The sequence below is a fragment of the Natator depressus genome, chromosome 1, assembly GCF_965152275.1.
Source record: "Natator depressus isolate rNatDep1 chromosome 1, rNatDep2.hap1, whole genome shotgun sequence".
Classification (NCBI taxonomy): domain Eukaryota; kingdom Metazoa; phylum Chordata; order Testudines; family Cheloniidae; genus Natator; species Natator depressus.
In genome coordinates this window covers 2,987,888-3,007,910 of record NC_134234.1, presented here as the reverse complement: position 1 = coordinate 3,007,910, position 20,023 = coordinate 2,987,888, and the positions used below count along the sequence as shown (strand labels likewise).

General features: G+C 43.3%; 2 protein-coding genes across 2 annotated transcripts; both read left to right on the top strand.

Moving 5' to 3' along the window:
* The first annotated feature begins 4,411 nt into the window (after positions 1–4,411).
* On the top strand, positions 4,412–5,410 carry LOC141999049 (olfactory receptor 52R1-like). Its single transcript, XM_074972204.1, has one exon. The coding sequence runs from the start codon at positions 4,412–4,414 to the stop codon at positions 5,408–5,410; it is 999 nt and encodes a 332-aa protein (XP_074828305.1).
* A 12,170-nt stretch (positions 5,411–17,580) lies between these two features.
* Positions 17,581–18,570, top strand: LOC141998985 (olfactory receptor 52R1-like). Its single transcript, XM_074972083.1, has one exon. It carries the CDS (start codon positions 17,581–17,583, stop codon positions 18,568–18,570), a length of 990 nt encoding a protein of 329 aa, XP_074828184.1.
* Positions 18,571–20,023: the final 1,453 nt, after the last annotated feature.

Sequence of the window (20,023 nt, the reverse complement as noted above, 5' to 3'; positions counted from 1 at the left end):
CCTATCTGAATGATGGGGATGTTTTCATAGTGACTTTCCTCTGCTGGGTATTTTGAAGTTCCTCTAATAAAAGGTGTTACAGGGAATGATGGTAGTTATAGACAAGAATTAAATATCTGTGATCCATTAGAGACATCACTGTGTACCTGCAGAAACTGCTCAGGTCTCCCTTCAGTCATCTATCTCTCGATCTCTCTGTCTACTACTTCTCATCCCACCTGGGTATTTACAGGGTGTCAGGCCCTATGCAGATCTAGGCATTATCCCTAGTTTTCTTAGTAATCAACTATAATTTTTAAATATACACAAATGCACAGAGCAGCCAATTCATCACTGACTAAGCAGAGAGCCCAAGAGTTCTCATCTCCCTTTGGGAAGGTCCCTTAATTACTGTTTACTCCTATAGCTGGATAAAAAACACAGAAGCACAGACATGGAAAAACAAATATTGGCTAGAGTGCCTCCGGTGTCCAGCCCGTTTCCATTCAGATGCTGCTTCTCCCCGAGAGGCTGAGTGAACCCTGCAGGGGTTGCACAGAGCTATATTATAAACAGTGCACACTGCTGTGTCAGATCTCAGCATGGGATGCTGCTGCAGATGCTCGGGTGAGAGAGGTGTGGGCACGGCTACCTGACAGGGATTCCCAGGGAAGACACTTCCGTCTCAGGATTCACAGGTACCCATCTCCTGCTGAGGAGCTCAGCTGTCCGACAAATCCAGCAGAGCATGGGTGGGATGGGATAGAGATTAGGTCATCCCAGGACCGTGGACATAGGTGGTTAGTTTGCTCCAGTATCACTGGCCAAATTCTCCCTCTTTGCTGCCCACTCCACCACAAGCTGATGATCTCCAGCCCCAATGTGTCTGTATTTCAGTGACATAGGGGATCTTTCATCATGAAAGGTATTTCATCCCCTGTCGTCCATTTCCAGCCTCCGGCAAACAGAGGCTAGAGACACCTTCCCCTCCCCCCCCATCCTGGCTAATCCCCACTGATGGATCTGTTCTTCATGAATTTATCTAGCTCTTTTTTGAACCCTGTTATAACCTTGGACTTCAAAACATCCTCTGGCAAGGAGTTCCACAGGTTGACTGTGTATTGTGTGAAGAAATACTTACTTCTGTTTGTTTTCACCTACCACTTCCTTATCGACACCAGTCATGATTTTACAGACCACAGGCATGTCCTCCCTTAATCATGTCTTTTCCAAGCTGAAAAGTCCCAATCTTATTAATCTGTCATCACACAGAAGTGCGTCCATACCCCTAATCATTTTTGTTGCCATTTTCTGAACCTTTTCCAGTTCCAATGTATCTTTTTTTTTTTTTTTGAGATGGAATGACTGTTAGGGGGCTTATTCCTTCACCTACTTACTTCCCTGGTCCTTCTCACATGAACAGGGAGCAACAATACCCGAAGTCCAAAGGTGCAAACAATTCAATGTTTATTGGGGTGAACTTCCAGCAAGCATGATTCCAGTTTCCTTCCTTAGTGTCCCCCTTCCCAGCTCTGACACCACAGAACCTTACACCTGTGTCCCTGTTCCCATTCCTGCCCTTAGCCAAACATGATTCCAATTTCCTTACCCCCATTCCCTGTTCCCATTTCCCCCCCTACTTCCTGATTGACTGCAGACTATATAGTAAAACTTGAGTTCTGCTTAGCTATACCTTAACCTATCATTTTCCTGAAATTTAACTAACCAATCCAAACATATTGTAACATGATTATTTAACCAATTATATCCCACCACCTTAATTAGTTTACACCCAGCAAAATTAATTCTACAGCAGACAGAAACAATCACAGAACCAGACAGAGATTATACAGACAAACAATAGCAAAGTGGGAACTCTAATGACAAAACAATACAGAAGTGAGGATTTCACATCCCAGCTATTGATAAGTGAGTTCTTGCCAGACAGGGTGCTATCAAACTAAGTTTCTTTTTACATCTTCTAGGCACTTCCCTTTCTCTGGAGGAGATAGGCACTATCAGGACAGGATTGTATCCTAACAGCCCCATAGCACCTTCTTTCAATGTGACTAGTTTGGAATGTGAGGAGGTGACCGGTCGCTTCCTGGCTTATGGCTGCCTCTGCTGCTTAGCCAAAGGCCTTAGCCTAAGCACAGGGCCTCAGACTGTCACAGGGAGAGAAGGCCCTTACACCGGCAGACAGTGATTTTGGTTCTTTCTTTTATACCTCTAGAACTAGCTAAGTGATAAGAATACACCTACATTCTTAGAGTCTAGGCCTTTACAGACAGACCTGAATATCTACATCCTGACACCCACATGCTCGTTGACCTCCTCAAAGGATTCTAGTAGATTGGTGAGGCGTCATTTTCCTTTACACACATTGACTCTTCCCAAACAAATAATGTCTATCTACATGTCTGACAATGTTGTTCTTTACTATAGTTTCAACCGGTTTGCCTGGGAAGTCAGGCTTACCGTCTTGTAATTGCCGGCGTCATCTCTAGAGCCATTTTTTAAAATTGGCATCACATTAGCTATCCTCCAGCCATGTGGTACAGAAGCTGATTTAAATGATCGGTTACAGGCTACAGTTAGCAGTTCTTCAGTTTCACATTTGAGTTCCTTCAGCAGTCTTGGGTGAATCCCATCTGGTCCTGGTGACTTCTTACTTTTTTAATTTATAAATTTGTTCCAAAACTTCCTCCAATGACACCTAAATCTGGGACAATGCCTCAGATTTGTCACCTAAAAAGAATGGCTCAGGTTTGGGAATCTCCCTCACATCCTCAGCCGTGAAGACTAATGCAAAGTATTCATTTAGTTTCTCCACAATGGTCTTATTGTCCCTAAGTGCCCATTTTTCATCTTCATTGTCCAATGGTCCCACTGGTCCAATGGTTGTTTAGCAGGGTTCCTGCTTCTGATGTACTTAAATAAAATTTATTTTTTGAGTCTTTGGGTAGTTGTTCTTCAAATTATTTTTTGGTTTCCTCATTATATTTTTAGAGAGGGATAGGTAATAAGACAGAAAATATCATATTGCCTCTATATAAATCCATGGTATGCCCACACCTTGAATACTGCATGCAGATTTGGTCACCCCATCTCAAAAAAGATCTATTGGAATTGGAAGAGGTTCAGAAAAGGACAACAAAAATGATTAGTGGTATGGAATGTTTTCTGTATGAGGGGAGATTAATAAGACTGGGACTTTTCAGCTTGGAATGTCAATACTGGTTATCCATCATAGAGGCAGTGAGCTGTAAAAATCCTCTTTGTAGCTGTTCTTTACTTGCTTTACCTGTATAGGGTTAAAAAGTCCCCCAGTAATGAAAAAAAGTGGGCACCTGACCAAAAGAGCCAATGGGAAAGTAAAACTTTTTGAAATTGGGAAAGAAACTTTCCCGTTGTCTGTTGTTCCCTGGGCTGGAGGGACAGAGCAGCCGTACTGCAGGCAGCTTAAGCCAGGTGTGATCATACATTATCAGACCATGCCTAGAACTACTTACCTGAACTTCAAATGTGTAAGCAGATCAGAATGATTAGCTAGACGTGATTAGGGTTATTTCTTTTCTTTGGCTTGTGGACTCCTTTTAAGCTGAACCCCCAAGAAAGCTATTTTGGGTGCTTGATTTTTGGAATTGCTCGTTTAAAATCTTGTAAAAGCCTAAGTTTCAGATGTATTTTCTTTTTGTTTTTTAGTAACATTTACCTTTTTTACAAACAGGATTGGATTTTGGGTGTCCTAAGACGTTTGTGCATGTTGTTTGATGAGCTGGTAGCCACAGCTAAATTCCTTTGTTTTCTTTCTCAGCTCTACCATGGTGGGTGTGTGGGTGTGTGTGTAAAAGGGCTTGATGGTACCCCACAGGGAGGAATTCCCAAGTACTCCTTCCTGGGTTCAAACATTATTATTTTTTTTTTTTTTGCATTTGGGTGGTGGCAGTGTTTACCAAGCCAACATTGGAGAGAATGTGAAACCTTGGGAGTTTAATACAAGCCTTAAGCCTTAATGCAAGTATTAATATTTAAAATCCTTACAGGCCCCACTTCTGCGCTTGGAGTGACAGAGTTGGGATTCACTCTTGACAGGAACAATGATGAATAACCAGTATTGACAATCATGTTTCCTGCTGATGCCTATTAAGGTTTCCCAGACCATGACGTGTAGGAATTATTGATGCCAAGAGCCCCATAAAATATGGAATTGGCATTAGAGGGGTCTGCTGTTCATAATTCATTTCTCTGAATATTGAAAATGTCATTTTTCAGTGTGTGAGGAGCGACCAATCTGCCTCACCCATGAGAACAGCCTCCAGTTGTGTATGTAGTGTCTCAGATTAACTCTGTCTCTCCATCCAGGCATTTGTACGGCCACCATCACCCTAGAGCCGGGGCACATACAGGAAGCCAGAGGAACATACAGTACATGCAGGAGACACCGTTCTGCCTCAGTGTTGGACACCTTTCCCCCTACTCCATGTCAGATTCCAACACAACCGACTTCACCAACCCCTCCACCTTCATCCTGCTGGGCATTCCTGGCCTGGAGGCTTCCCACGTCTGGATCTCCATCCCATTCTGCACCATGTACATCATAGCCATCTTGGGAAACTTTACCATCCTGTTCACCGTGAAGACAGAGCCGAGCCTCCATGGGCCCATGTACTATTTCCTTTGCATGCTGGCCTTCACCGATCTGGTTGTATCTACATCCATTGTGCCCAAAATGCTAGCAATATACTGGTTGAATTCCAGAGAGATTGATTTCAGTGCCTGCCTCATCCAGCTGTACTTCTTTCACTGCTTCACAATGATGGAGTCTGGGATCTTCGTGGCCATGGCTCTGGATCGCTATGTGGCCATCTGCCATCCCCTGAGACATTACACCATCCTGACAAACTCCGTGGTGGCCAAGATTGGACTGGCCGTGATGCTGCGAAGTGGAATGGTCATACTGCCATATCCCTTCCTGTTGAGGCAGTGGCCATATTGCAGAACCAACATCATCCCCCAGCCGTACTGCGCACATATAGCTGTGGTGAAGCTGGCCTGTGCCGACACCCGCATCAGTAGTTACTACGGCCTTTTTGTGGTATTGTGTGTGATTGGTCTGGATGTGATTTTTATTGCCCTGTCCTACACCCAGATCCTCAGAGCCATATTCAGCCTCCCAACAAAGGATGCCCGGCTCAAGACTTTTGGGACATGCATCTCCCACCTCTGTGCCATCTTAGCCTTTTACATCCCAAGTCTCTTCCTCTCCCTCATGTACCGGTTTGGCCAGAATGTGCCCCTGCATTTCCACATTCTCATTGCCAACGTTTACCTCTTGATGCCCCCCATGCTAAATCCCATCATCTACGGAGTAGGGACCAAACAGATCCGGGACGGGCTGCTCCGGCTCTTTACTCATAACAGAACCTAATGTTTTCCTCCTGGTGCTCTGGCTCTCAGACCTCCATGCAGAGCTGGCTGGTGACATGGTGCTGGACAGTCAGAGAGACATTAAATCCTTTCTTAACCTTACTATGCTGAGCTAGTGTGGCAAATTAGGGAATCAGTCTATGCACAAGTCATAGAGTTGCCACCATTCTAATTGCTGGTAAATGCACCACCTCCTTGGCTGAGGCCACACCCCTGTGGCTTGCAAGGCAGCCATTTCATACATTCCAAGGAATGGCAAATTTTCCAATTTTTTAGGCCTCACCTCATATTGCTAAAACCACTGAATCATTGCTTCAGCAGGGAATCATTGATGAGTGTATAACAGTATGCAACTCTCCAGTCTGGCCAGTACAAAAACCAAATGGGTCATGGCGTCTTACTATTGACTATGGAAAGTTGAATCAAGTGACTCCAGCTTGTTCAGCTGTTGTATCCAAAATGCCTGACCTGATTAAATCTATTGATCCCAAAGCAAAATGTTTTTCCACCATGTGTCTAAGGAAAGTCAACATTCGCTTTCACAGTAGAAGGGGCTCAGTTTACATTTCAAATCTGACCTTAAGGGGTAGATAATAGCTCAGCCATTTCCCACAGGCAAATAAAATTAATTTTGCCAAGGTTTTCTAAACCATCTGTTCTATTGCAATGTGCAGACATTTATTTAGCAGCAGAAACTCAAGAGAAACACCTGGAGTGTCTAAATGAACTTTTTCAAACCATCAAGGACACAGGATTAAAGTGTAATCCAACAAAGGTATGACTAATGGTTCCACAAATTTCCTTTTTAGGTATCACATTGTCTCAAGGAGGTCGATCACCTGCACAGCAAAAGGTGGATGCAATTTGGGAATTACCTATGCCCACTACCATAGCTTCTTAACTGTAACAATGTAAGGTACAAAATCATATGTTGGGTTTGTATAGACTAGGATTACATGTAACATTGAGAGATAACCAAAAGTCTTATGCAGACTGGAGAAAAAAAATCTTTTCCTTACTGAAGAAATCTGGGGGGGGGGGGAATGTAAAACATATATCCCAGGAGAAACTCACTCTTTACCAGTCAGTGATGGAATTCCATATGGATCATGGGAAAACAGAACCAGATGTTGAAGCTCAGTGAAAGGTGGAGCAATGGCTATTCATGGTGTATGGGAGGAAAAATTAAAACAATATGTACATAACGGGCTAACCCATTACCATGTATATTTCCTATTCCCTTACCTTTGTGATCAACTGATTCTATCTCAAGTTGCAGTTGTGGAGGTTTAGGTTGGGTATTAGGAAAAACTTTTTCACTAGGAGGGTGGTGAAGCACTGGAAAGAAACCTCAGTTTTTTCAGGTACATTAGGCTATCGCCAATGGATCTCTGATCTTTAATTCTCATCTGTGACTATCATCATACCCTGTAGCATCTTTTATTAAAATATCTTCAAAATACCTTCCAGAGGAAAGTCACTATGAACGTATCCCCAGGGAATGGGTTACCAAGGGAGTTGGTGGAATTTCCTTCCTTAGAAGTTTTTAAGGCCCGGCTTGACAGAGCCCTGGCTGGGATGATTTAGTTGGGGATTGGCCGTGCTTTGAGCAGGGGGTTGGACGAGATGACCTCCTGAGGTCCCTTCCAACCCGAATCTTCTATGAGTCTATGAACTGTCACAACACCAGCAACAGCCAGTCACAATATGAGAGAAGGGTATAAAGATGTTGAGACTTAAGAGGAAATACAGAGCATAAGTCCACATCAAATTCCATAAGCACCCTATGATTACAGTCACGTACCACAATGCAGAGGGGTAATTACTTCAACAATTGAAAGAGTCCCAAAAGAAGGAACTAAACCGTAGTAATAATGCAAATTAATGGTGTGTGGGTAAAATTAAGTTACATATAATCTTTTAGGCATAAATTTTCAGTTATATATAAGATTTGATTATCGATTGATTGTTGATATTCACTTTAACCATTGCTATATGTAGTCATATGTATGTGACAGGGCACTTAGTATCTAATCATCATTTGATAATAAGATAACTCACTCCCAGTGTAGCCAATCAGTTTAGTTTAGTATTCATTTATTGTGTGGTACTTAATTAATCAACATGTTATATTCGGTGTACTCATTATATGTTAATCAAAATTGATTTATGGAATTCTAAAAGTATAAGATTAAGTAAGACATAAGAATGAGTAATATTTAATGGAACTAGGTGAGAAATCAGACAAGCTGAAACACAAGGAAACTGTAGGCTAAAACCAGCAAGACCTAGCTTAACTATTTTAGTCCTTAGATACAAGAAATGGCCCAGGAGTGACCTCATGCCCTAAAATTCTGGTGACATTGCAAAAGCAAAGTCAGAAAAGCTTAGAATTAAACACAAGATTGCTGCAACACTGTCCGTAACACGTGCCTTAACCGCAAAGCGAAGGTGGCACATCACCTTACGCCACCTGTGGAATCCGGGGTCCCTCATGACTCCAAGGGCCGACCAATAAGAAAGAGAGGGACAATGGCAGCATGCACAGGCACAGAAGTAGGTATAGTCAAAATCACTGTATAAAAAGGGGTGCCCAAGAATAGCAAATTCAGCTCCCTTTGGGATACTCCAGCAGAAACCCGTACTGACAATCAATCCATGCAAGGGCCAAGAGACTTTGAGAGGGCCGACACACTGTAACACCACCTAGGAGGATGTGAGTGTGTCTATAGTTACAGTTAGTCCATGGTACATGTACGTGTTTGGAATTATATATGCTGTTGCGTTCATGATTGTATTGGTATCTTTAATAAATTACTAAAATATGCCATCATGTGCCAGCAATGCCCCTCTGCCATGTACATTGGTCAAACTGGACAGTCTCTACGTAAAAGAATAAATGGACACAAATCAGATGTTAAGAATTATAACATTCATAAACCAGTCGGAGAACACTTCAATCTCTCTGGTCACGCAATCACAGACATGAGGGTCGCTATCTTAAAGCAAAAAAACTTCAAATCCAGACTCCAGCGAGAAACTGCTGAATTGGAATTCATTTGCAAATTGGATACTATTAATTTGGGCTTGAATAGAGACTGGGAGTGGCTAAGTCATTATGCAAGGTAGCCTATCTCCCCTTGTTTTTTTCCTACAACCCCCCCCCCCAAGACGTTCTGGTTAAACTTGGATTATTGCTGTGCACATTGTAAGATGAGCTATTGCCAGCAGGAGAGTGAGTTTGTGTGTGTGGTTTTTGGAGGGGGGTGTGTGTGTGGGGGTGTGTGTGAGAAAACCTGGATTAGTGCTGGAAATGACCCACCTTGATTATCATGCGCATTATAAAGAGAGGTTTCAAAGAGGGATGGGCTATTACCAGCAGGAGAGTGAGTTTGTATGTGTGTCTGGGGCGGGGGGGGGGGAAGGGTGAGAAAACCTGGATTTGTGCTGGAAATGGCCCTCCTTGATGATCACTTTAGATAAGCTGTTACCAGCAGGAGAGTGGGGTGGGAGGAAGTTTTGTTTCATGGTCTCTGTGTGTATATAATGTCTTCTGCAGTTTCCACAATATGCTATGCATCCGATGAAGTGAGCTGTAGCTCACGAAAGCTCATGCTCAAATAAACTGGTTAGTCTCTAAGGTGCCACAAGTACTTCTTTTCTTTTTTCTTTTTACGAATACAGACTAACACGGCTGTTACTCTGAAACCTACTAAAAGATAAATGCTCTTGTAATTGTCTGTGTTATTTGCTTGTGGCTTACTGTATTCCTATGGGCTCTGGATCTAAAACAAACTGAGATGACTCCACTCAATGCATCCGATGAAGTGAGCTGTAGCTCACGAAAGCTCATGCTCAAATAAATTGGTTAGTCTCTAAGGTGCCACAAGTCCTCCTTTTCTTTTTGCGAATACAGACTAACACAGCTGCTCCTCCGAAACCTGAGATGACTCTGTTGAACTTAAGATGGTAGCTGCCAGAGCTGAACCCAGGGAAGTGTGATTAACTTTAAATAGAATAAAAGGAAACAAATCTAAGACTTGAACACATTAGTTAGGATTCGAATGAGCAATCTCTCACCCTGACTGATGACACAAGCGGGCTCACACATTCCTGAGGCACAGGGTGCATCTGCCTTACAGCCTGGGTTCCCCTTCCTCATTCAAAATCCTTTGTTTTCCAGACGTTCTTTCAGTGTAGAGCTGTGGGAGAGTGAAGACAAGTGACGATGTCACTCCACATCTTTTATAGTTTCTTCCAGCTTGCTGGGAAGTCTGCGCATGTGACATGGGTGATCCACTCCCATTGGCCAAACTTTCTCCATTGTATCCATGCTCCCTCTGAGGAGGCTTCCTTATTCAGAGTTTCTGTGTTAGTGGATTCTTCCCTGGACAGATGTAAATTACAGAAATTAACACTGTCTGGCTATTCTATTGTCATGCCAAATGCCTGCTTTGGAGTGTTCCCAGCCTCATGTCACACATAGCAAGATTTCATAATGTCACATACATTGATAGCAATGAGCTATTAATATTTAGCAGATCAAGACTTTCAGAATCATATCTCCCAAGGCATACTTAGTACAAAACTTATAATTCCATTGCCATGAGAAATATGACGAGATAACTGGCTCTGTGGATGGGGGAAAGCACTGGACGTGTTATTCCTTGACTTTAGCAAAGCTTTTGATAGGGTGTGCCTGCAGAAAGTGCTCAGGTCTCCCTTCAGTTATCTATCTCTCAGTCTCTCTGTCTACTACTACTCATGCCAGCTGGGCATTTACAGGGTGTCAGACCGTAAGCAGATCTAGACATTATCCCTAGTTTTCTTAGTAATCAACTATAATTTTTAAATATACACAAATGCACAGAGTAGCCAATTCCTCTCTCACTCAGCACAGAGCCCAAGAGTTCTCATCTCCCTTTGGGAAGATCCCTTAATTATTGTTTACTCCAATAACAGGATAAAGAACACAGAAGCACAGACGTGGAAAAAGAAATATTGGCTAGCATGCCTCTGGTGTCCAGCCTGTTTCCATTCAGACGTCGCTTCTCCCCTAGAGGCTTAGTGAACCCTGCAGGGATTACACAGAACTATATTATAAACAGTGCACACCTCTGTGTCAGCTCTCGGCGTGGGATGCTCCTGCAGATGCTGGGGTGAGAAATTTGTGGGCCACGACTACCTGAAGGGAATTCCCAGGGAAGACACTTCCTTCTCAGGATTCACAGGTACCCATCTCCTGCTGAGGAGCTCACCTCTCTGACAAACCCAGTAGAACTTGGGCGGGATGGGGTAGAGATTAGGTCTGTCATCCTTTTCTGCTCTGCACAGCCATTAAACATCCCAGGTCTCTGGACGTAGGTGGTGAGTTTGCTCCAGTTTCACTGGCCAAATTATCCCTCTTTGCTGCACCCCTCACCCCAAGCTGATGACCTCCAGCCCCAATGTGTCTGTATTTCAGTGACACTGTGGATCCTTCAGCATGAAAAATGTTAGTAGATGTCTGATACAAGCCCAAATTTGGAGGCCATGGCCCATAGTTTGCTAAGACCCCACCGAGGCAAAAGTCTCCTTGGAGGTAGAACTGAGAAAAGACCTCAGGAGCGAGAAGTGTGTTAACACACAGACAGTGTCACCTCCTCCTCTTGCATTTCAGGGCTTGGCTGTTAATGAGTGACAGGGCGGGGAGCTGTTACCTGACTTTAATTTGCTGGAAAGCATGGAGGTGATAGGACTCCTCACTGGAACAATTAAACAATTTTTTCAACATGGGCAAGACATTTTTTCTGCTAGATTCATTAATGAAGTCAGCTGAACTGTTATGCCTGAAACTTTCAAACCAGAAGCAGAAACCCAGTATGGGAATTTTTTAGTCCAAACAGTGACAGTTTGGCAAACTTATAAGCAACTGAAAATAAGGTCTTCAAATTGAACGTGCCAGACTGCCCTAACTAAAAGTCGTGCCACCATCACCACCTACAATGGCCAATCCAGAAGAAAATAAGAACATACGAATAGCCATACTTGGTCAGACCAAAGGTCCATCGAGCCCAGTCTCCTCTCTTCCGACAGTGGCCAGTGCCAGGTGCCCCAGAGGGAATGAACAGAACAGGGAATCATTAAGTGATCCATCCCCTTTGCTCATTCCCAGCCTCTTGCAAACAGCGGCTAGGGTCACCTTCCTGCACATCCTGGCTAATTGCCATTGATGGACCTATCCTCCATGAATTTATCTAGTTCTATTTTGAACCCTGTTATAATCTTGGCCTTCACAACATCCTCTGGCAAGGAGTTCCACAGACTGTGCATTGTGTGAAAAAAATACTTCCTTTGATTTGTTTTAAACCTGTTGCCTATTAATTTCATTCAGTCACCCCAAGTTCATGTGTTATAAGAAGGAGTAAATGGCACTTCCTTATCGACTTTGTCTACACCAGTCATGATTTTACAGCCCTCAGGCATGTCCTCCCTTAGTCGTGTCTTTTCCAAGCTGAAAAGTCCCCATCTTATTAATCTCTCATCACACAGAAGTGCTTCCATACCCCTAATCATTTTTGTTACCATTTCATGAACCTTTTCCAATTTCAATATATCATTTTTTTGAGATGGGGTGACCACATCTGCACACAGGATTCAAGATGTGGGCACATCATGGGTTTATACAGAGGCAATATGATATTTTCTGTCTTATTACCTAACCCTTTCTTAATGATTCCCAACTTTCTGTTTGCTTTTTTGACTGCAGCTGCACATGGAGTGGATGGTTTCAGAGAATGACTTCAAGATCTCATTCTTGAGTGGTAATTTAGCCCCATCATTTTATATGTGTAGTTGGGATTATGCTTTCCAATGTGCATTACTTTGCATTTATCAACATGAAATTTCATCTGGCATTTGGTTGCCCAGTCACCCAGTTTTGAGAAATCTTTTAATAGCTCTTCACACCTATCTTTAGAAATTTTGTATCATCTGCAAATTTTGCCATCTCACTGTTTACCCCTTTTTACAGATCATTTATGAATATATTGAATAGGACTGGGCCCAGAATAGACCCCTGGGGAACATCAGTATTTATCTCTCTCCATTCTGAAAACTGACCATTTATACTGCCCTTTGTTTCCGATCTTTTAGCCAGTTACCAATGTATGAGAGGACCTTCCCTCTTATCCCATGACAGCTTAATTTGCTTAAGCACACTTAGTGAAGGAGCTTGTCAAAGGCTTTCTGAGAATTTATGTACCCGACACCGACCAGATCCCCCTTACCCACATGCTCGTTGACCCCCTCAAAGAATTCTAGTAGATTGGTGAGGCGTCATTTTCCTTTACACACGTTGACTCTTCCCCAACTAATAATGTCTTTCTACATGTCTGACAATGTTGTTCTGTACTATAGTTTCAACCGGTTTGCCTGGTACTGAAGTCAGGCTTTCCATCCTGTAATTGCCGGCGTCACCTCTAGAGCCATTTTTAAAAATTGGCGTCACGTTAGCTATCCTCCAGCCATGTGGTACAGAAGCTGATTTAAATGATAGGTTACAGACTACAGTTAGCAGTTCTGCAATTTGACATTTGAGTTCCTTCAGCAGTCTTGGGTGAATCCTATCTGGTCCTGGTGACTTCTTACTTTTTTAATTTATAAATTTTTTCCAAAACTTCCTCTAATGACACCTAAATCTGGGACAGTTCCTCAGATTTGTCACCTAAAAAGAATGGCTCAGGTTTGGGAATATCCTCACATCCTCAGCCGTGAAGACCAATGCAAGGTATTCATTTAGTTTCTGCACAATGGCTTTATTGTCCCTAAGTGCCCCTTTTTCATCTTCATCGTCCAATGGCCCCACTGGTTGTTTAGCAGGCTTTCTGCTTCTGATGTACTTAAATAAAATTTTGCTCCTAGATTTTGAGTCTTTGGGGTGTTGTTCTTCAAATTATTTTTTGGCCTTGCTAGTTATATTTTTACACTTCATTTGCCAGAAAGTTTATGCTACTTTTTGTTCTCCTCAATAGGATTTAACTTCCACATTTTAGACATGGAATTACTATCCACAGAGACATGGAATTACTATCCACAGAGATTCAATGCTTCAGTTTGATTCAGTTAAGATTTGTACTTAGTTGAAATCCCCCATTATTAATTAGTTTTTTATTTTATTTTATTTTATTTTAATAACCTGCTGAGCATTTCACAGTCACGATCACCATCCTGCTGAGGTGGTCTGTAATATATCCCTACCGCTATATTCTTATGATTAGACATGGAATTACTATCCACAGAGATTCAATGCTTCAGTTTGATTCAGTTAAGATTTGTACTTGATTCCACATTTTCTTCCACATATAGTGCCCCTTCCCCACCAGCACGGCCTGTTCTGTCCTTCCGATATATTTTGTACCCTGGTATTACTGTATCCCATTGATTACCCTCATTCCACCAAGTTTCTCTGGTGCCTCTGATATCAATATCCTCATTCAATAGGAGGCACTCTAGTTCACCCATTTAATTATTTAGAATTTTAGCATTGGTATAGAAGCGCTTTAAAATCTGGAGTCCTTTTAGCTGTCTGCCATTACATGATGTATTTGAATGGGACACTTTTTCATTTCATTGTTCCTCATCAGATCCTGCCTGTATTTTATCATTTTCCATTATCTCGTCCTGACTAGGACTTAGAGAATCTCCATTAATAGAGACTCCCCTTCGGGACGTCTCTGTCCGAACCACGTGTTCCTCTGCACCTGTCGGCTTCCCCCAACCCTTAGTTTAAAAACTGCTCTATGACCTTTTTAATGTAAAGTGCCAGCAATCTGGTTCCATTTTGGTTCAGGTGGAGCCCCTCCTTCCTCTATAGGCTCCCCTCTTCCCCAAAGTTTCCCCATTTGTGAATCCCATTCAGCTAAACACTTCAATCCAATATGTCAGTGCCAATGAGTTCCACAGGTTAAATATGGATTCTGTTAAGAATTTTCTTTTCTCACTGTTATATGTTCAGACTTTCAATGTAATTGAATGTTCCCTTGCTCATGTTATGAGACACAGTACACATTATTTCCTGATCTAGTTTCTTAATTGATAGATTCACAGTGTTCAAGCTCAGAAGGTTTCAGAGTAGCAGCCTTGTTAGTCTGTATCCATAAAAAGAAAAGGAGGACTTGTGGCACCTTAGAGACTAACAAATTTATTAGAGCACAAGCTTTCGTGAGCTACAGCTCACTTCATTGGATGCATCAGAAGGGACCATTACATCATCCAATCTGTCCTCTTGCATAACACACGCTATTAAATTTTACCCAGTTTCCCCAGTATTCATCTCCATGACTTGTGTTTGACTAAGTCCTGCTCCTCACTAGATTACATTGTAGAATCACAGAGCCATACGATAAGAAGGGCCCTCAAGGGTCATCTAGTCTAACCACCTGCCTGATGCAAGATTTATTGTGACTAAACCATCCCAGACAAATGACTTTCCCTTCTCCTTTAGAAAACCTCCAGTGAAGGCACTTCCACAACCTCCCTAGGCATCTGTTCAATTGTTCTCCTACTCTTACAGTTAGAATTTTTTTCCAAATATTTCATCTAAATCTGCTATGCTGTAGTTTGAACCTATTGCCTCTTCTCCTGCCCTCTGTGGCAAAATAGGACAACTTTCCTCCAGCTTTTTTGGCAGCCTTCCAACTATTTGAAGACTACTATCATGACCCCCACTTAATCTCATCTTTTTGAAAGTAAACATGCCTGGTTCCTTCTGCCTTTGCTCATATGGCTTGTGTTTCCTCCCTTTGATCATCTTTGTCACTCACCTCTGGATCCTCTGCAGGTAATCTACAGCCTTTCTATACAGAGTGCCAAAATTGGACTCACTACTCTAACTAAGGCCTAACCAGTGCTGAACAGAGCGGTACTATATCCTACTGTGACTTGCATGCTATGCCTCCGCTAATACAATCTAACATTGCATTTGCCTTTTTCTGAAGCATCAGAAAGAATCCAAACCTCTGAGAGATGTAGTTATATCAACCTAACCCCTGTGTAGACACCATGAGGTCTTCCCACAGCCTAGCTACCACTTCTCAGGGAAGTGGATTACATACACTGATGGGAGAACCCCAGCCGTCGGTGTTAGTATCTACACTGAATCACTACGGCAATGCCACTGTAGATTTCTAAGTGTAGAGAATCCCTCAAGCAGATCTTCTAGAAAAGGATCCAGTCTGGATCTGCAGACATGGGGAGTTGGAGAATCCACCACTTCCTATCGCAGTTTGTTCCAACGGTTAATCACCCCAGCTTCCAGCCATTGGTTCTTGCTCTGCCTTTCTCTGATAGATTACAGAGCCCGTTATTACTGTTTAAGATGAATAAATGAAGTTCTTTAAGTCTTTCTCTGTCCAGCATTTTCTCCTTCCTCCAGTAATTTTCTGGCTCTTTTCTGCACCCTCTTCAATTTTTCAACATCCCTTTTGAAATATGGACCCTGTGGTTCGACGAGTGAATTTCTCCATGTGCAGAGATAAAATCCTTCCCCTGCTCCAACTCACGACTCCCTTGTTTATGCATCCGAGGATCGCATCAGCCCTTTTGGCTACATCATCGCACTGGGAGCTCACGATGAGTTGGTTGCCCACAGGGACCCCTAAATCCTTTTCAGGGTCCCCATATTCCTTAATACAGTGCCCTAGTCTGTGGGTCAGGCCTGCATTCCCTGTTCAGAGAGGATCACTTTGCATATGACTGTATTAAAACATTTTCTTTGCATGGGCCCAGCTCAACAAAACACACCAGATCAATCAGTATGCCTGCCCTGGCCTCCTTATTGTAACCATTCTGCCAATCTTTGGGTCGTACACAAATTTTATCTGCAGTGGTTTTCTATTTGCTTCCAGATCATTGATGAAAATATTGAATAGGATCAGGCATAGGACTGATCCCTGAAGAACCCCACTAAAACATCAAAATTTGCTGACAATGGCCCATTGAAAACTGCTTTCTGGGATCTGTCAGTTAGGCAGTTTTAAGTCCATTTTACATGTGCTCGATTGATATTCTACAGTGTTCATTTTTTTATCAGGATGTTTACCCCTACTAAATCAAATGCCTCAGAGAAATCAAAGTCTATTGCATCCACATCATTCCTTTGATCAACCAGATATGTTCTCCCATTAAAGGATGAAATTATACTGCTTCTTTCCAAATGCAGAACAAATTTTTTTTTTGAACACATCTCCTTTTTCTGAAAGATTAACATCGCTGCCTTCGCTTTGCCACTGAACCGGGGGTTGTCCAAAGTTCTGTATTTTCTTGACTATGGAATCGTGCCTTTTTGAATATCTAATGAACTCTTCTGAAAGAACTCCCAATTTTCATTCCTCTTTTTCTGTCTAATTTTTTCCTCCCAATCAGTTTTGCTTTGGGGAATTAACCCATTTGAAGCAATAAGGCTCTCCTCTATCATATGCCCCCTTCTTTGTCTCTTCTCTAAACTAAACAGTCACAGACTTTTCAGTCTGTCTGCATATGGCAACCCTTTTAGAGAGACTGGGTAACCAAAACTGAGTTCCTATCCAGAGCAGGTTATTCTTCATCCCATTCCTGAGGCATCGAAACATTGTCTTTGTTTTGACCACTGCTGTGCACAAGCAGGTGTTTCCATGGAGCTGCTACCAATGACTCCCAGGTCTTTTCCCTGAGGTATGTTCTAGTTGGAATATTTTCACTTGGCACATGTCTTGGCAATGGTTTGTTTTTTTTTCCCACTGTCAGATTTTGAGCAATCAGGTGAATGCAGAACTCCCTATAGCATGGACTTGTTAGCCTGGCTTTCATTGCATTAAGGAACGATGATGGATAACCAGTATCCACACTCATGTTTACTGCTGGTGCCTATTAAGATTTCTCAGACCATGAAATGTAGGAATTATTGATGCAAGAAGCCCCATACAATATGGAATTGGCATTAGTAGAGTCAGTTGTTCATAATTCATTTATCTGAATGATGAAAATATCATTTTTCAGGTTGTGAAGAGCGACCAATCTGCCTCACCCATGAGAACAGCCTCCAATAGCGTATGTTGTGTCTCATATTAACGTTGTCTCTCCATCCAGGAATTTGTACTACTACCATCACCATAGAGCCTGAGCACATACAGGAAGCCAGGGGAACATACGTACATGCAGGAGACACCGTTCTGCCTCAGAGTAGAACACCTTCTCCCCTACTCCATGTCAGGTTCCAACACAACTGACTTCACCAACCCCTCCACCTTCATCCTGCTGGGTGTTCCTGGCCTGGAGGCAGCCCATGTCTGGATCTCCATTCCCTTCTGCACCATGTACATCATAGCCATCTTGGGGAACTTCACCATCCTGTTCATTGTGAAGACAGAGTCGAGTCTCCATGGGCCCATGTACTATTTTCTTTTCATGCTGGCCGTCACTGACTTGGTCATATCTACGACCATCATGCCCAAAATGCTGGCAATATACTGGTTCAATTCCAGGGAGATCAATTTCAGTGCCTGCCTCGCCCAGCTGTACTTTCTTCACTGTTTCTCAGTGATGGAGTCTGGGATCTTCGTGGCCATGGCTTTTGATCGCTACGTGGCCATCTGCCATCCCCTGAGACATTCCACCATCCTAACAAACTCTGTGGTGGCCAAGATCGGCCTGGCCATGATGCTGCGGGGTGGCATGCTTGCATTGCCCTTTCCCTTCCTAGTGAGGAAGTGGCCATATTGCAAAACCAACACCATCCCCCAGCCGTACTGCGCCCACATGGCTGTGGTGAAGCTGGCCTGCGCCGACACCCGTGCCAGTAGTTATTATGGTCTCTTTGTGGTATTCTGTTTGATTGGTCTGGATGTGAGTTTTATTTCCCTGTCCTATACCCAGATCCTCAGAGTCATCTTCAGCCTCCCCACAAAGGATGACCGGTTCAAGACTTTTGAGACCTGTATCTCCCACCTCTGTGCCATCTTAGTCTTTTACATCCCAAATCTCTTCTTCTCCCTCATGTACAGATTTGCCCAGAATGTGCCCCTGCATTTCCATGTTCTCATTGTCAATGTGTACCTCTTGATGCCCCCCATGCTAAACCCCATCATCTACGGGGTGAGGACCAAACAGATCCGGGACAAGCTGCTCCGGCTCTGTACTCATTAAGGAACCTAAATTTTTCTCCTGGTGCTCTGGCTCTCAGACCGAGCTCCATGCAGAGCTGGCTGGTGATATGGTGATGGGCCCCCTTCCCTGAATCACTTACATGGTAGTCAGAGTGATATTATATCTTTTCCTGGAATTGCTGTGCTGTGTCAGTGTGACAAACTGGGGAATCGGTCTATGTACAAGTTATGCTCTACTCCCCCTGTTCCTTCAAGGCTCTGCTCCCTGACCCACCTATCTCCCCAGCAGACCTGATTGGTTAGGGGTTCTCAGACCACGCCTCCTGAATGGGGCTGTGAAGGTCAGGAATATTTTTTGTGTGCATGTGCATCCTTATGTGCATCCGTGTGTGTGTGTGTGTGAGTCTTTGTGTATGTGTGCACGTGGGTCCATGTGTTTGTCTGTCGAGATCTGTGTATCCATGTGTATGTGCACTTGCATCTGTTTGTGTGTGTGTGTATGTATGCATCTGTGTGTGTGTGAATGTGGTCCATGTCTGTGTGCATGTGCACCTGTGTGTGTGTGTGTGTGTGTGCATGCACTCATGTAGTTCCATGTGTGTTTGCATGTGCATCTGTGTGTTTGCACCCTCAGAATATCCCATAGCCCAGAGGTTTAGCACCTTCACCTGGAATTTGGGAAACCCACTTTCAAACCCCTGGTCCTCTGAAAGTTTATTTGTGCAAAATGGAACAGCTCCAGCCACGAAGACTGAGAGTTCCACCCAGAAAGCCATTTGCCTGCTGTTCAGGGCACACATGTGTGACGTGGGAGTCCTGTGTTTCAGTCCCTGCTCCGAATCAGGTAGAGCAGAGATTTTGGATCTTTTTCCCCCACGACTCTCTTGGGTTACTAAGGAAATGTGCTGACCTGTCCTAGGCACCTCGCTCCAGGAGAGGGCTCATAGCAGACAGTCCCATGTGGAAATAGGCACCTATCTCTAGCTCATCATCCAGGTTCCTAGAAGCCCAAATCAGTGGAAGTTAGGTGCTTAAGAACCCATGTGAACCACTAGAAAATCCCCCCATTGGATGAGTACTCCCCATGGACATCTCCATTCTGAGACCTATCAATTAGCCAGTTCTCACTCCATCTAATAAATGCTCTATTGATATTCTCTGATGCTAGATACATGGACAGCGTTGGCAATGGGTGTTAGGGGGCTTATTCCTTCACCCACTTACTTCCCTGGTCCTTCTCGCTTGAACAGAGAGCAACAATACCCGAAGTCCAAAGGTGCAAACAATTCGATGTTTATTGGGGTGAACTTCCAGCAAGCATGATTCCAGGTTCTTTTCTTAGTGTCCCCATTCCCAGCTCTGACACCACAGAGCCTTACCTGTGGCCCTGTTCCCATTCCTCCCCCCTTAGCAAAACATGATTCCAATTTCCGCAACCCCATTCCCTGTTCCCATTTCCCCCCTTACTTCCTGATCGACTGCAGACTATATAG

What these genes read in the sequence shown, in the direction of transcription:
- LOC141998985 (XM_074972083.1), top strand. Translation starts at nt 17,581, where the DNA reads ATGCAGGAGACACCGTTCTGCCTCAGAGTAGAACACCTTCTCCCCTAC.
- LOC141999049 (XM_074972204.1), top strand. Translation starts at nt 4,412, where the DNA reads ATGCAGGAGACACCGTTCTGCCTCAGTGTTGGACACCTTTCCCCCTAC.